A 17,224-nucleotide genomic window follows, 5' to 3' on the forward strand; every position below is an offset into this window, starting at 1 on the left:
GTATATAGTGTCTAAACCAACAACACCTAACACAACTTCTTTCTCATAATTATTTCTCATCTGTAATTGAAAAGGACATTGGACAGCTACACAAGCCTCTACATTTTCTTACCAGCCTATAATAGAAGACTATAGACTATATGGAAATGAATGCAGCACGTTACCACTTGAGTCTTGAAGTTGATTTTGGACCCATGAAAGCTCCAATTCATAATTAATAAAACTTTTAATTCAAAGTATGAAACTTTTTGACTTCCTAGTAAACGACATATAATTAGTTGAGCTGCCTATATGGCTTTTAGATTGTGTATATGCTTAAGTTGTGTTACCTAATTTAGAAGGTTTAAGTTTCAAGTGAGAAATGAGAAATTGAGTACTCGATAGATCTTTAATTCATGTATGTATTACATGGTGTACTAAAAGAGGGCATTAAGTGAAAACCATATATGGTGTAGTATTAAGCCAGGACAAGAAGAATGGTCACTCACATTTTCAAATTGTCCATTTTTGGTTTCTCATAAAGAAAGTGATGCATATTTGTCCCCAAAATGTTAAAAATCTAAGAATTTTGATCACATCTTTGCATAAAAATGTAATGCCGACACCACTTTATATTTTCAATTTGAAAAGCCAAGCTAGAATGGAAGGAACATATGAAGGCAATAGATGGTTATTTTGTAGAAAAAGTTGCCTGTTCCATTTATTCTTAGGGGTGTAAGTTGTATATTTTGGGATTTTTTTTTTGCTTTTTTTGTTTTTTTTGGGGGGGGGGGGGTGTTATACAAAATGGGATTTAGAATTGCATTTTTGAATTTTGGTATTTTCGAAGAACAAAATGCATCATTTTTCATGTAAGAGACTAATCCAACATAAGCTTATCAGAGAAGAAGCCCCTTGGTGACATGTGCCTGTGTTGGCTTTCCAATTAAGATTAGTTTTGTCTTCTTCTTTTTGAGTGTGACTAGCAAAAACGTAATGATGTTGATGAGTTAAATCGTGTTTGAATTGCTGATGCAGGAAAGATTGGTGAAAATGGAAATGGCCCTCTTTCATTTGCTTAAAGTATGTTAATCTAAACTTAATTGTGTTAGTGAAAAAAGTAATTTTAGATATATTAGTTTGTTTTTCAGTCTATGGTTGATCTAGTCCAAATCCCACATCCACAAAATATATATACACACACATACATACATACATATAGATATATACATACACACATATATACATGTGTGTGTGTGTGTAAAATTGAACATACTAGTAGAAAGCATGGAAGGAAAGCTTTTTTTATTTTTTATTTTGCAAAGGATAGACCTTGCACATTAAAAATTTATGCACCTTCAAAAAAAAAAAAAAAAACGTTCAAATGTTATGGACAAATATATCTCTTCAAATTTGAGCTCTTTTATTCAGAAATTAGTTTTTAAAACCGCTTTTAGAAAAGAAAGCCCCCATTAACAAGACTATAATTAAACATAATAAATGAAATGCATTAAATGACTACTGCAAATTAAAATGCAATACCCTTCTCCACTTCTTCTTTTTGCTGTCGTATTTGTTTAACATGCCTTTTTTTTTTTTTTTTTTTTTTTGCTCTTTTTGAGCTTGCCTAATATGTCATATATTACACGTTTAATGAAAAAGAAATGCATAAAGTGCATGGGGACTTGTTTAATATGGCAAGAAAATTTAATAAACTTCCTGTCTCAGCTGACCCTTAAACCTTAATGCCAACCCTACTTTATCCGTATCATAATGAGTTGACAACACTTCTTCCAGGTTGTTTATGATAAACAAATTCTTGATTCAAGGCAGGGCGGTGCTATGCTTTGATGAATATGTGAAATTTACATTTTTGTTGGGATTTTCATAGATTGGACATCAGACCAAAGACCAAAGACCAAAATAAAAATTTAAAAAAAAAAAGACAAAATTTACCTTATCATCATCATCATGCAGACAAATAAAAAAAAAATTGTACCACCAAAAATGCAAAAAAGACTATGCAATAAGGGTACAATGAATTCGTCATCACATATGGAGGGGAATTTTGTACATCTGACATAGACTCTTAACATACTACCAATATCTTGCCATATTCCAAAAGGTGGATACGTCTCTGGTTCAGGTTAAAAGAGTGACAAATGATAGCTAGTTTGGTGTGATGACTTGGTAAAATTGTGACCTCTGAGTGAAACGAATTTACTTCCAAATTGCAAATTAAATAGTAAGAATAATTAGTGCCAAAATTATCAGCATGTTCAATAGGATTATTTTTGGATAAGAGTTAGTATCATGTGCTAGAAAGACGAGAGGTGCATGTGTATCTTGAGGAGATTCATTTATATCATACCCCACTGCATTTAGTTCAGTACACTATTCCTAGTTTTAATTCTCTTTAACTTGGTCCTACTTCCCTTTTGTTACCATTTCCTACCAGAACAGATGGAATAAGTCTTCTTTGATGAGTATTTAGTTGTAGCTGCTCTGAACAACTCTGATTTTCTCTCAACAGTCTTACAACTTAAGTCACCCGCTTAGTACCCTCTCTCAACTGCAAGTCTCTCCTCTTTCATGTAAGCTGCAAAGGCAGAGTTTAACAGAAACTTTTTGCACTCTCTTATCAGGATCAAAAAAGATACCATCTCCAACTTAGCTTGCATGAGTGTTTTACATTCAACATTGGAGTTTGGAGCCTTTGTTTTTTCTTTTTTTTTTCTCTGTTCATTTTATGTTGCATGCAACTCTCTCCCTGTAACTGAGTAGCATGTTAGATGCACACCTGTTCTATACTGAATGAAGTTTAATTCGTTGAAGATTTTCAAGTATATTGAATTTATGTTCTTGCAGCCTCGTTGATTTAAATCCAACTTGTGTCTGATCATTTCCGTTTTATTGATTGTGTAGGTTTGGGAGGTGTCCTGCAATCAGTTAGTCAACAGATCCATCCAGAAGGTGTTGTTTCTTCTCTTCATTTCTGTTATTGCCAGTTCTGACCCTAAAGTATCTGAGTTCAATTAAACCTTTACTCCCTTGATTATTGAGCTCATGTCCTGAGCAATAGAGAGCAGTTCTTCTATTCAAACTAAGATATCATTTGATCAAAAACCATGCTACTGAAGTATCCGGACATTCGCTGAGAAAATCTTTTCAAGAACTTTCGTTAAATTAACTGGATTTGTGGCAACTCTGTCTTGATTAAACCGCATCCATTTGCAATTTGATATTCTAATTGTTCAGGATTCTTTAATGCTCCTTCACTTACTGATTTTTCTTAATCTAACATGAAAATTGAGAATGCGTTTGCAGTCTCAAGAAAGCCAAACATTGAAAACAAGATGTTTACAAACTCCGATGCAGTTTGACAGCGTGAGAAAGTAGTGGAAGGCATTCTAAATCCAAATCTGGGTCTAAACTGTGTATAGCTTGCGTGTATTTTGGTGCCAATAACAAGCAAATGAAGCTTCCGCAACCTGAAGAGTTTGCTCTCAAGGAGACTGCTCCAAAAATTGCTGGCTCAGGAGCTATCATTGATGGCGATAAGCTTACTTGCACCTATGACCTCGTTGAGCAGATGCAGTACCTTTATGTCCGGGTAGTCAAAGCTAGGGATCTACCAGGGAAGGATGTCACAGGCAGTTGTGATCCTTACGCGGAAGTGAAGGTTGGGAACTATAAAGGAGTTACAAAGCATTTTGAAAAGAAATCCAATCCAGAGTGGAATTATGTATTTGCTTTCTCTCAGGATAAACTTCAAGCTTCATTTGTTGAAGTCGTGGTAAAAGATAAAGATGTTGTGTTGGATGATTTCATTGGCAGGATAACATTTGATTTTATTGAAATCCCGAGAAGGGTTCCACCAGATAGTCCCTTGGCTCCACAATGGTATAGATTGGAAGACAAAAAGGGCGACAAGCTCAGGCATGGTGAAATCATGCTTGCTGTTTGGAAGGGAACTCAAGCAGATGAGGCATTTCCTGATGCTTGGCATTCAGATGCAGCAGCAGTTGGCAGAGAAAACGTTTCCAAAATCAGAGGGAAGGTGTACCTTTCGCCTAAACTATGGTATCTCAGAGTCAATGTAATTGAATGTCAGGATCTGAATCCAAGTGATAAGAGTAAGCCTCCCGAAGTGTGTGTGAAAGTTGTCCTTGGAAATCAGGCTCTCAGAACTAAAATGGTAAAGAGCGTAAATCCGATGTGGAATGAGGATTTGATATTTGTAGTTGCTGAAAGATTTGAGGAGCAATTGGTGATGACAGTTGAGGATAAGGGAGAAATCTTGGGAAAGTGCCTGATTCTTCTCAACACTGTGCACAGGAGATTTGATAATAAGTCTGTCCCATCAAAATGGCATAATCTAGAGAAACACATCGTTATAGAAAGGGAGAAGAGGGAGGTTAAGTTTGCAAGTAAGATTCATTTGAGGATCAGTTTGGATGGTGGATATCATGTATTTGATGAGGCAACACAATATTGCAGTGATCTTAGACCTACTTCAAAGCAGTTGTGGAAGTCCAGCGTTGGTCTTTTTGAGTTGGGAATTATAAGTGCCACAGGATTGTCATCAATGAAGACCAAAGATGGAAGAGGAACAACTGATGCTTATTGTGTTGCCAAATATGGACCAAAATGGGTTCGAACTAGGACGATCATCGATAGCTTCTCCCCTAAATGGAATGAGCAGTACACATGGGAGGTATTTGATCCTTGTACTGTGATTACGGTAGGGGTATTTGACAACGGTCATCTTCAAGGAGGGAAAGATTCAAGTATTGGCAAGGTAAGGATCAGGCTATCCACACTTGAGACAGAACGCGTTTATACACACTCATATCCCCTCATTGTCTTGCTACCTTCAGGAGTGAAAAAGATGGGAGAAGTTCAATTGGCCGTGAGGTTCTCGTGTTCATCATACTTCAATATGCTGTACAAATATACTAATCCATTGTTTCCAAAGATGCACTATGTCCATCCATTGTCAGTGATTCAGCTTGATGTCTTAAGGTACCACGCAATTCAGACAATCGCAATAAGGCTCGGCCGATCAGAACCACCATTGAAAAAAGAAGTTGTGGAGTATATGCTGGATGTTGGTTCACACTTATGGAGTGTGAGGAAGGCAAAAGCTAATTTTGTCAGGGTAATGAATGTTCTGAGTGGTTTCATAGCAGTTGCGAAATGGTTTGATCAGATATGCAAGTGGAAAAATCCTATTACCACCATTCTGATCCACATTCTTTTTGTGATTTTGGTTCTTTTCCCAGAACTCATACTCCCTACTTTCTTCTTATATCTGTTCTTCATTGGGGTTTGGCGATACCGCTGGAAACCAAGACACCCTCCCCACATGGATATTAGGCTTTCTCATGCTGATGCAGTTGGACCTGATGAACTTGATGAAGAATTTGACACATTTCCAACCACCAAATCATCAGATAGCGTAAGGATGCGGTATGATCGTCTAAGAAGTATTGGTGGCAGGATACAAACTGTGCTCGGCGACCTAGCAACCCAAGGGGAGAGATTTTACTCTCTTGTAAATTGGAGAGATCCTAGAGCATCAGCCTTATTTTTGGCAGTTTGCTTAGTTGCTGCCCTTGTGCTCTATGTTACCCCATTCCAAATTGTGGTACTTCTTGTTGGATTTTATGTGTTAAGACATCCTAAACTTCGCCAGAAGCTGCCCTCAATATCATCCAACTTCTTCAGAAGGTTGCCAGCAAAAACAGACCACATGCTATAGGCACAATTCCAATGCTGATTATTCCAATTTTTTAGTCATGCTGGAAAGGCTGTAAGATGTAAACATTATGCATGCAACTTGTTCTGCATCTATCTACTATTTTCCTGTAAATGATCTCAGAAAGATTTGTTATTAACTTGTATCTGGGAGCCTTAAATTTTGACTAAGTAATTGCTGTAGTTAAACTTTTAAGGGGTCCAGATAACTGTTTTGGTCATAGTAGGTGCTGATTAACATTAGACCATTTATTTCTGTGATATGGTAAATTTAAACTAAATTATCTTGTTTACTTTGCATTTCAGGAATAGGTGAGCATGAGGTGTATGTTTTTCCAAGGTAGGAAGGATACAGCAAGAATAATATCGTAAAATTTATTTTACTCACCTACTATTTTTTGACACATGAATGATTGCACTGCACCTAACATTCTTGTATGGGTCATTTTGGGCTAGGTCACATGTATATTCTTTGGGTCAAATCAAAGCCACTCAACTCACTTAACAAAAATTGCAAAATGTACACATGGTTCTTGTTAATGTACAAGAATTTTTGCAAAAATTAGAAAGAACGTATAAAATGAGAAACTTGGTTGAAGATGTGCAAATTAACTTAAGTTGGTAGGATTACATCAAATTGTTCGACGTTAAGAATAAGTTCAAACATTCATGAAATCATTATTTTTATCAAAAAAAGAAAAAAGAATAAGTTCGTACAAATTCATTCAAATTACTCTTTACAGTGTTCATGCATTTAAAAAAAAAAGATTTATCTTCTATACATTGACAGTATATACACTTTCACCACTGGATGCATGACACATAATCCAAATTTGAATTTGAAACCTAAGTTTTGCATATATGTCATACATCCAGTCGTGATAGTGTATACACTGTCAGTGTATATAAGATTTACTCTTAAAAAAATTTCATAAATTTTCAACCATATCTTTTACATTCTATAGTGTTCTTGCATTTTCAAAAAAAAATAAATATTTACTGCACAGGTTTTAACCTTCTTTTGCAACTTGTATAGCTCTCTTCAGGTCAGGATGACCAGGACGAAGTGGACTCATGAATTGACTAGTGTTTATGGGCTTTCCAAGTATAGTTCAGGCTATTTAGCTCATGATCCAATAGAATCATGGGCCTAACTTAGTTTGAGTTGGATCTACCTTGGCCTGTTTAATGTAGGGCCAACCAAACGACACATAAATTCAGCCCAAACAGACATGACCCATAATCAGACTATTAGAGTCCATCCATGGGGCACAAGGATTAATATTTTTTTTAAAAAAAATTATTGAATATCTTAATTCTGCATCACTATCTGGAAACTGTTTGCCAGAAATTGGACAAAATATTTACGTTTGCTGCTATGAAATTATTAGAAACCGAAAAGTGGGTATTCCATCAAAGAAATGTGCTTTGAAGAAATTTCGGTTGTCATTGAAAGCATTTAGATTTTGGAGAATGTCTCTTGTCACTGCTATATTCTATGGACTTGTTCTTGGTTAATTATTTAGTTGAATATAAATTCTGATTTTGAATACTCAGTTTTATATTTTTTTTACTTTTGCATTCAAAATATAGACTTTTTAATTACAAAAAAATTAAAATATATAATCAACTAAAGAATCGCTTTTTGTGATTCTAATGATTTTCTATAATTATTGTTCATAATCAAATTTGATAAAATCTAAAAGAATGGAAAACAAGGCCTATATAGTAGTAGTACTAGATAGCAAGTAGCTAACAAATGAATTAGGCCCAGTCAAACCAAGAACAGAGAGATATCGAAGCCTAAGGCGTCGCAGACATCCTATACATGTATAAAAAAGCACTTTGCAACTGATTCTTGGGAAATTTTCATCTATCATGTGGAGGGGTAAATTTGGACGCGGGAAAGTACAATACAAATGATGAAGCGCATAGTACAACCTTGTTATGCTTGCTTTTGTGGTTGTTGGCTATACTACTCTTTCAAGTGGGGTTGTGGCTATGCCCAGGGATAATTTGGGGCCGGGAAACGTAGGATGGAAATGATTTAGCTACGAGTACAATATTGTGATGCTTCCTCTAGCAGTGTTTCTCTATATTACCCTTGGCAGTAATTATCACTTTCTTAAATTAACAGCTTAACAGCTAAACTATTCATTAAGTGTGTCATTCATACAAATACAACAAGGATGTCGATAGATGAGAAACCAGGCAGAATGAAAGACATGCAATTCAATTTGAATAAAGAATGGGGAGAGCTCAAATGAGTGAGTAATTGAGCTCTATTTAAGAGAGTTTTAATGCATATTAGATGAAGAATCATTCATGTAACTCATTAGGATTGTAACTGCAGCATCTTTCCTCTTTTTTAACAATTCTTGAAATTCTAGATGATGGAATGAAACTGATGTCAAGAGTGCGGTTTATTGAAATCAATAATTGATTTAATCGTTGTACTTATGATAGCATATTTTTAAAAAGTTATCTTACTTGCATCAAATTTTAGAATGGATGGATGTAACGATAAATTGAATGCTAAAAAATAGCTTCGGAATGAAAGAGCAAGAAAGAGATATGCTTTGTTATCTGTTCAACAAAAAGAAAAAATTCATGAGAAACTACATCAAGCTCATAGTAAGCGTAAAATGGCAAAAAAAAAAAAAAAATACTAGATCTACTTTTCAAATTATCACGAAGAAGAATGGTAAGTATATCTCATGCCAAAGGTTTTGTTTAGAAAAATAGTTGATATTGATAAAATACCAGTATCATATAATAGCACTCGACTGTTTATAAAAAAAAAGTATGATGTTCTTTTCTCATAACCTTTTTTTTTAATTCATAAGTTTACTGTGAGACCCCGAAAATTTTCATATTTTTCAGGCATTTATTTTGGGCGTTTGGGCCTAATTTTAGGGTTTTCTTCTATCCGTGGGTTTTCTGGGGAATTTTATGAGAAAATATGAATTTTGCATCATTTCTGGGTTTAGGTCAAATTCTGTGTTGTTAAGGGTGTACAGCGGTTGCGGGACCCACTAAGACGATCGGTACAGTTAAATGTAGCTTTGGGAAATTTTATATACGGAAGTTTTATCATCTTGTGTTATGAGTTAATTGGAGGTTAGTTGGTTTAATTAAGTGTTGTAAGACAAGAATGAGATAAGTTTGGAAAAAACACATGTTGCAATCCTATTGGACCTTGGACTTTTGACTTGTCTACACCTTTACTAAATTAAAATTTTGACCAAAATTCCTCATTATTTCTTACCTCTTGGCCGGCCAACTAGAGAGAAAAGAAGGAAGAAAGCTCTTCAACTCTTGCTTCATTTCTTTGTCAAATCATGGAATCCAACCACTAATCTCTCAAAATCCTCCATAAAACCCTCTTGCTAGGAGTGTTTGAAGTGCTTGGTGATTTTTGTTTGAAAGGAAAGGCTCTCATCTACCTTGTATCAAGAATTGTAAGGTGAGTAAATATGGAATTGTTTCCTTGTTGGTTGTAAGATGAAAGTTATGGGTGATGGTAGTTCAAGAGGCTATTTTATGGAGTATTTCATGACTTATACTTGAGATGTGGCAATTTTCTATTTATTTAGGAATTTTCTGTTTTATATGATATATCATGGTTGAGTTGGGTGTGAAGGCTTTATATGGCTTGATTTAGAGCTTATATGTGTTAATGGTGGTTAATTGTGGAAAATTTCAGCATTTGTGAGAAAATTCCGGTTTTAGGGTTTGATGAAATTGGGGCTTTTCCATGTATGGTTTTCATGCAATCAATTGATGTGTATATGGTTGTATTGTGATTCAAATGGGGTGAATGGACTAGTTTAAGAACCATAAGTGTAATGGTACAAGTTGGGTGTTGTTCATTAGGTTGGAAATGTGAAGAAATTAAGGGGAAATGCTGCCCAATTGGTTGTAGATATGGGAGGTCTTGAATTGAGAAGGATTTGAATAGAATGGATGAATTGGGGAGTTTGTTCACATTCCACACTGTTGTTACTCCATTTTATTTGTTTTGTGTAACTTGTATTAGTAAGTTAAAGTTATCCTTTGACTCGTGTTTGAGTCTTATATATGGTTACTTGCTTGTTTTAGGTTGTACCGGTGGACCGGGACCTACTCCTGACTCGAACGTGTGATTTGCTTGTTTATTTGGTGAGTGTACCAGTATATGATGAACACACTTGTTATGTGGTTTCTAAATGTCTTGATTTGGGTCGAGAGTGTGCTTGATCGCTCTTGACCACTTACTCGCATTTACCGTTATTGTTTGGATGTGAAATGGTATATATACATGCTTGACATTTGATGGGGCAATGCCTTAATATTAAGGTGAAATTGAGCTCATGCCCTTAGACCGTTATTCGAGTCGAGCCGGCAAGGGCTTGGGCGATTCGTTAATGAGCCTTTGGGTTCTTGATAGGCGAGTGGAGTGTTAACTCCTCGACCTGTGGTATACTCGAGTATTACCCTTTTGGAACTATGAGGCGGCGGGCCCGAATAAGGGGTGAACGGTGGAAGGAAATGGTGCGAAGTGGTGTCTACGGATCTTGGCTTGTTTAAATGGTTGACGGAGTGTCAACGTGTGAGATCAAGTATGGCAATCGGAAATCGGCCCTTGAGGGTCGCATGTATCCTTTTATATGTGTATGTTGTATGAAGGTGGTTATGTATATGTGTTAATAATTGTATCATGAAATTGTGCATTTGGTACCTCACGAGCGTAAGCTCACCCCCGTTGTTTTGTTTTCCTTACAGGAGTGATGTTGAACCACATTTTGATATGAGATGAGCTAGTGACATAGTTAGTTTTGGAAGCTCCTCGAACATTTGGAACTTTGATGTATTTGAACTCAAGTATTTGTGTTTGAATTGTATAAGGACACTTTCTCATGTATAGATGACATGTATGTATGGTTTACCAAGTCTTGGATTCGTTATATGGTGTATGTGTACAATCGCCGGTTTTAAAAATGAAAGCAGGAAATTTTGGAAAAACCACTGCCTGGAATCCGGCCTAGAATCCGGCCAGTTTCTGGCCGGATATAAGGCCGGATAGGCAAGGGAAAAGAAAAAAAAAAAGAAAAAAAATTGGACTCTTGCTACTGCCCAGAATCCGGCCAGAGCAATCCGGCCAACTTCCGGCCGGATTGTTGGCCGGATTGGCAGGGGACATTTCGAAATTTTTGGTTTAGCCTCGGCCTCCTATCCGGCCGAGAATCCGGCCGGATATCCGGCCAGATTCTGGCCGGATAGTGACGTGGCCGGTCACTGTTCATCCGCGGCAAAATTTTCGTTTTCCGTTTTCTGGTCCGATGGAAGCGCTCGAGCACTGTACTTTCTTGGACAATGATATTGTTGTTCTAATAACCTTAAGGGGGAAAATTGTTCATTTTGTCGAGTTTTCTTTTATGAATTAAATCCGACTTGATTGTTTTGCGACCCGTAGTCCCGGCGAGAGCTGGGCAGGCGGTCCGTCAACCCCTCCGGTTCGCCCTAGGGGAAGATGGGGTCGTCACAAGTGGTATCAGAGCCTAGGTTTGGCTTAACCTGGGCATGTTTGGAATGTCTTGATCTTGGAGTTGTATTTGCTTGTTTTTTTTTTAGGTGTTGGAGATTAATGATACTTTTGTGTAGGATGGACGTGCCTAGTGGCTCTCGTGTGCGATCGATCGCGAAGCAAGGCCGTGGAGTACTTCCTATGATCAAGTACCAAATCCGGTCGAGAGGGGCGACTCTACGTTGGAGTCCGGCGAGTCGATTTCGACGTTGTGAGTGCCGTCACAAGTTTGCCTACCCCAATACTCTTGTATTTGCGGTGGACAAAGAACGAAAAGAGTTGGCCAAGGATTATGCTATGGTTGAAGCCGAAGTGAAACAATTAAGAGAGGCCAACAAGAGGCAAGCGGAGCGTATTAAGGAGTTGGAGTATGACCTGAGCGAAGGTCAAGATAGGGTGGATGATTTGTGTACGCAACTTGGGGAGATGCGCAAACGTATGACCAAGAGGGCGAGACAACTGAGGGAGAACGCCGGAACAATGTTAAATTTGTGTGAATACCTACTAGGGGACGAGAGTGTCGAGAGTTCTAGTGTAGGAGGTGGGGTTGGAAGTGAACCCTCCCAAGCGAATAGGTCCTCTAGTCCCACGGTAGGCTAGGGAATGGCTTTTAAGCCATTTTGGATGATTTTGACTCGTATATATATGGGACACGGAATGGTAGGCCGGGAAGGACTCTTAGCTAGTTGTGTTGTATATAGGACCAGTTTTGTATATATTACTTTTGTATTGTCCTTTCCGTAAGACGCTTTTGTTTGTACCTGACTGACTACTTTGGTGTAAATGGTTGATCTTGTTATGAATGCTATGGCTATGTGTTATGTGTTTAAGTGTGTTATGAAGTGATTGTTTGATTTTGTGGCCATATTTCTTGTTGAGTACAGGGATGTGTGCCCTTTAGCATTAAAGTTATATTCATGGGTATATTTTGATTATAGATTGATCTAGAGCGATGGAAGGCACGCGTAGTGGCCGGGGGCGCGGACGTGGGGGTAGACATCCCACAACTGAACAGGGTACGGGAGCTACAGTGCCCGAACCAACCCCTGAACCCCAAATCGATCCCAATGTGCAGGTAGCCGCTGCTATCCAGCGGATGACCGATCTTTTAGCCCAGGTGGTGCAACAACAGGACCCTAACCCTAATCCACCAGTTGGCAATCCTGGAAACCCCGGAAATCATGTCGAGAGCGAAGATCGAGCTCTCGAACGATTCCAAAAATTTTCACCGCCTAAATTTCTTGGAGGGCCCGATCCTGATGTGGCCGAACAATGGTTAGAAAAGATGATAGATATTTTTGCCGCTCTACATTACCCGGAAGAGAGGCAATTGACCTTTGCGGTTTTTCAACTTGAAGGTGCCGCTCGCTCATGGTGGAATATTATCCGGACGAAGTGGGAGCGAGAACAGACACTAAGGACCTGGATGAATTTTGTACGGGAATTCAATGCCAAGTACTTTCCGCCGCTGGTTCAAGAGAAGAAAGAGGACGAATTTATTCGTCTACGCCAAGGAACGCAATCGGTAGCCGAATATGAGAGCCAATTCACACGTTTATCCAAATTTGCTCCTGAGCTCATTTTAACCGAACAAAGGAGGGCTAGGCGTTTTCTTCAGGGGCTTAATGTGGAAATCCAGAAGGATTTGGCCGTTGCCCAGATCACTACTTTTAGTGATGCCGTTGAGAAGGCATTACGATCCGAGAACGCTAGGCTCCAGGTGAGGAACTTCCAAAATCGAAAGCGTGGAGCTGCTGGAAGTACCTCAACTCAAGGTGACAAGAGTACCCCTTCCCTTCCTAAGTTTGGACGGGGAGCTGGAGGGGGACGATTTACGAGTCCGGCTCGAGGGGCTCCTTCTCGAGGAAGCCAACCGGGGCGAGGGCCGCCGAGGAGCACCGCACAAGGGAGTTCAGCTACTGTTGCACGTGGGCCGTGTAACTTTTGTGGAAAACCCAATCATACGGAGGACGATTGCTGGAGGAAGCAGAATAAGTGTTTGCGGTGCGGAAGCGCGGAGCACCGGTTCGCCAACTGTCCGGTCCAGGCACGCGAGACGAGAGGAACTACCCCGGCGACATCTAAGGCTACCTCAAGTCAATCGGGGGTAGATAGTACCAAACCAAAGGTACCTGCACGGGTGTACTCCATTGAACAACGGCCAGTTCCTGACTCTGCAGAGGTAGTGGAAGGTACGATTCCTGTCTTCCACCGCCTAGCTAGAATTTTGATAGATCCTGGAGCTACCCATTCTTTTGTTAACCCCGAATTTATGTGTGGAATTGATATAAATCCTGTTACCCTCCCTTATGAGTTGGAAGTTAGTACACCTACGGGGGACCAAAGCTTGATTTCTAGTGAAATATATACGAATTGTGAAATCTGGGTAGGTGAACGGAAGTTATTGGGAAATTTGATAAGTTTAGCCATAAAGGGATATGATGTGATATTAGGCATGGATTGGCTGGCTCGATACGATGCTCAGCTGGATTGTAAGAGGAAAACTGTCGAATTTCGCATTCCTGGGGAGGCAACTTTGAGGTTAGATGTGAGGGGTAGTCTAGCCTCATCTGCTATGATTTCGGGTATTCGAGCTAGGAAATTATTAAATAGAGGGGCACAAGGGTTCCTAGCTTTTCTTATTAACACTCCTGCCGACAAACTGAAAATAGAAGATGTTCCGATAGTGAGTGAATACCCTGATGTTTTTCCTGACGAGTTAGTGAACTTGCCTCCAGAGAGAGAAGTGGTGTTCGAAGTGAACCTTTGTCCAGGGGTTTCCCCTATTTCTAAAACCCCTTACCGAATGGCACCCGCGGAACTCAAAGAGCTAAAACTACAGTTGCAAGACCTTTTAGAGCGGGGGTTTATTCACGAGAGCGGTTCGCCTTGGGGGGCGCCCGTTCTCTTTGTCAAAAAGAAGGACAGGACCTTGAGACTCTGTATTGACTACCGAGGGTTAAACAATGTGACGATTAAGAACAAGTACCCACTTCCCCATATCGACGAGTTATTTGATCAATTGCAAGGTGCGGTGGTATTCTCAAAATTAGACCTTCGACAGGGGTATTACCAGTTGTTGATTAAAAAGGAGGATGTGCCTAAAACTGCTTTCAATTCCCGGTATGGGCATTTCGAATTTGCCGTGATGCCATTTGGATTGACCAATGCCCCTGCTGCTTTCATGGACCTTATGCACCGAATTTTCAAGCCCTTTCTTGACCGATTTGTTGTTGTTTTCATCGATGACATATTGGTTTACTCAAAAACCCGTGAGGAGCATGAACAACATTTGAGAGAGGTCCTACAAACCCTGAGGGAGCACCAGTTGTATGCCAAATTTAGCAAATGTGAATTTTGGCTAGACAAAGTGTCTTTTCTGGGGCACGTGATATCAAAGGAGGGAATTGCGGTAGATCCGGCTAAGGTGGAGGCCGTGACTGAGTGGAAGCGACCCGAGAACCCTACTGAGATTCGAAGTTTTCTAGGGTTGGCAGGTTATTACCGACGATTTATTAAGGATTTTTCGAAACTTGCCAGTCCCTTGACCGATCTAACAAAGAAGGGTGGTCGATTTTTGTGGAGCGATAGGTGTGAAGCTAGCTTTCAAGAGCTGAAACAGAGATTGACAATGGCCCCTATTTTAGCCTTACCTAACGGTCCAGACGGTTTCACCGTTTACACCGACGCCTCCAAAGAAGGATTGGGATGTGTACTAATGCAACACCGAAATGTGATAGCTTATGCTTCCCGGAAATTGAAAATTCATGAACAAAACTATCCCATCCATGACCTAGAATTGGCCGCAGTTGTCTTCGCTCTGAAAAAGTGGAGACACTATCTGTACGGAGTGACTTTTGAAGTTTATTCCGATCATAAGAGCCTTAAATACCTCTTTTCCCAGAAAGAGTTGAACATGAGACAACGCCGTTGGATGGAATTCTTGGAGGATTACGATTATACGATTAATTACCATCCTGGTAAGGCCAATGTGGTAGCCGATGCCTTAAGTCGAAAGGCTCAGATTTCTGGATTGATGGTGAAAGAATGGGAATTATTGGGAGTTGTAGGAGAATGGAATCCAAAGCTGGAGCCTAATCGGATAATCTTTGGGAACATCCAAGTGACGTCTGTGTTTTTAGAAAAGATCAAGGAAGCTCAAATCAAAGATCCGACGGTTCAAAATTGGATGAACAAGGTGAAGAAAGGGGAAATTTCCGATTTTAATTTGAGCTCTGAAGGGATTTTAAGATTTAGAAATCGAATCGTAGTACCTGATGATAGAGATTTGAGAAGGGAAATTTTGGAGGAAGCTCATCGATCTAAGTATACAATCCATCCAGGAAGTAACAAGATGTATCGTGACTTGCGGCAATTGTACTGGTGGGACAAGATGAAGAGAGAGATAGCTCAGTACGTGCAAACCTGCCTAGTGTGTCAGCAAGTTAAGGCTGAACATCAGAAGCCTTCGGGATTGCTACAACCTTTGGAAATTCCTGAATGAAAATGGGAACATATTACTATGGACTTCGTTTCTGGATTACCTAGGACTCAAAGAGGACATGATGCCGTATGGGTGATCGTTGATCGATTGACCAAATCGGCTCATTTTCTACCTGTGAATATGAAGTATTCCATGGATAAGTTAGCCCAGGTATATCTGGAGGAGATTGTACGATTACATGGAGTGCCCGTGAGTATCGTTTCTGACCGAGACCCTCGTTTCGTGTCGAGATTCTGGCAAAAGTTTCAGGAGACCTTGGGGACGAAGCTGAATCTGAGTACTACTTATCATCCTCAGACGGATGGACAGTCGGAGCGAACGATTCAGACCCTCGAAGATATGTTACGCACGTGTATCCAAGATTTCGGGGGCAATTGGGGACAACACATGACTTTAGTGGAATTCGCCTATAATAACAGCTACCATTCATCAATCCAAATGGCGCCGTACGAAGCCCTTTATGGGCGAAAGTGTCGTTCACCAATTTATTGGGATGAAGTTGGAGAGAGAAGGATCTTAGACCCTACCATTATTCCTTGGATAGAGGATGCTCAAGAAAAGGTCAAGTTAATCCGGCAAAGACTTCAGACAGCCCAGAGTCGCCAGAAGAGCTATGCCGATAATCGAAGGAAGGATCTGGAGTTTGAAGTAGGAGACCAGGTATTCTTGAAGATTACACCATTACGGAGTCTTACTGCTGGAAAAGGAAAGAAACTCCAACCCCGATTCGTAGGCCCTTTTCCGATCCTTCAGCGGGTTGGAAAAGTAGCTTACCGGCTTGAGTTGCCATCGAGCCTGTCACGGATTCACGACGTATTTCATGTGTCTATGCTCAAGAGATATTACCCCGATCCAGCTCACATTGTTCAGCCGGAAGAGATTGAAATTGACGAGGCCCTCACCTACGAAGAAAAACCTGTGCAAGTGCTCGATAGAAAAGTTAAGGAGTTGAGGAATAAACAAATTCCACTGGTGAAAATTCTGTGGAAAAACCACGGAGTTGAGGAAGCAACCTGGGAGATGGAGAGTGAGATGAAAACCAAATACCCCGAACTGTTTAGTGATTCAGGTGAGAAATTTCGAGGACGAAATTCTTTAAGAGCGAGAGAGTGTGAGACCCCGAAAATTTTCATATTTTTCAGGCATTTATTTTGGGCGTTTGGGCCTAATTTTAGGGTTTTCTTCTATCCGTGGGTTTTCTGGGGAATTTTATGAGAAAATATGAATTTTGCATCATTTCTGGGTTTAGGTCAAATTCTGTGTTGTTAAGGGTGTACAGCGGTTGCGGGACCCACTAAGACGATCGGTACAGTTAAATGTAGCTTTGGGAAATTTTATATACGGAAGTTTTATCATCTTGTGTTATGAGTTAATTGGAGGTTAGTTGGTTTAATTAAGTGTTGTAAGACAAGAAT

The 17,224-nt window shown here is 39.6% G+C and overlaps 1 protein-coding gene across 2 annotated transcripts; it reads left to right on the top strand.

Moving 5' to 3' along the window:
• Window positions 1-2,439: 2,439 nt before the first annotated feature.
• LOC113715127 (FT-interacting protein 3) lies at window positions 2,440-6,020 on the top strand. Of its 2 annotated transcripts, XM_027239366.2 has the most exons (3): window positions 2,440-2,573; window positions 2,905-2,952; window positions 3,307-6,020. In XM_027239366.2, the coding sequence occupies exon 3, from the start codon at window positions 3,455-3,457 to the stop codon at window positions 5,741-5,743; it is 2,289 nt and encodes a 762-aa protein (XP_027095167.1). In that variant the 5' UTR covers window positions 2,440-2,573; window positions 2,905-2,952; window positions 3,307-3,454; the 3' UTR covers window positions 5,744-6,020. The 2 variants fall into 2 exon arrangements, with proteins under 2 accessions (XP_027095167.1, XP_027095239.1); XM_027239438.2 differs by having other exon boundaries at window positions 2,905-6,020.
• The last annotated feature ends 11,204 nt before the right edge of the window (window positions 6,021-17,224 follow it).

This window comes from Coffea arabica, chromosome 1c (genome assembly GCF_036785885.1).
Source record: "Coffea arabica cultivar ET-39 chromosome 1c, Coffea Arabica ET-39 HiFi, whole genome shotgun sequence".
Classification (NCBI taxonomy): domain Eukaryota; kingdom Viridiplantae; phylum Streptophyta; class Magnoliopsida; order Gentianales; family Rubiaceae; genus Coffea; species Coffea arabica.

Coding starts and splice junctions, on each gene's coding strand:
- LOC113715127 (XM_027239438.2), top strand. CDS start 3,455: ATGAAGCTTCCGCAACCTGAAGAGTTTGCTCTCAAGGAGACTGCTCCA.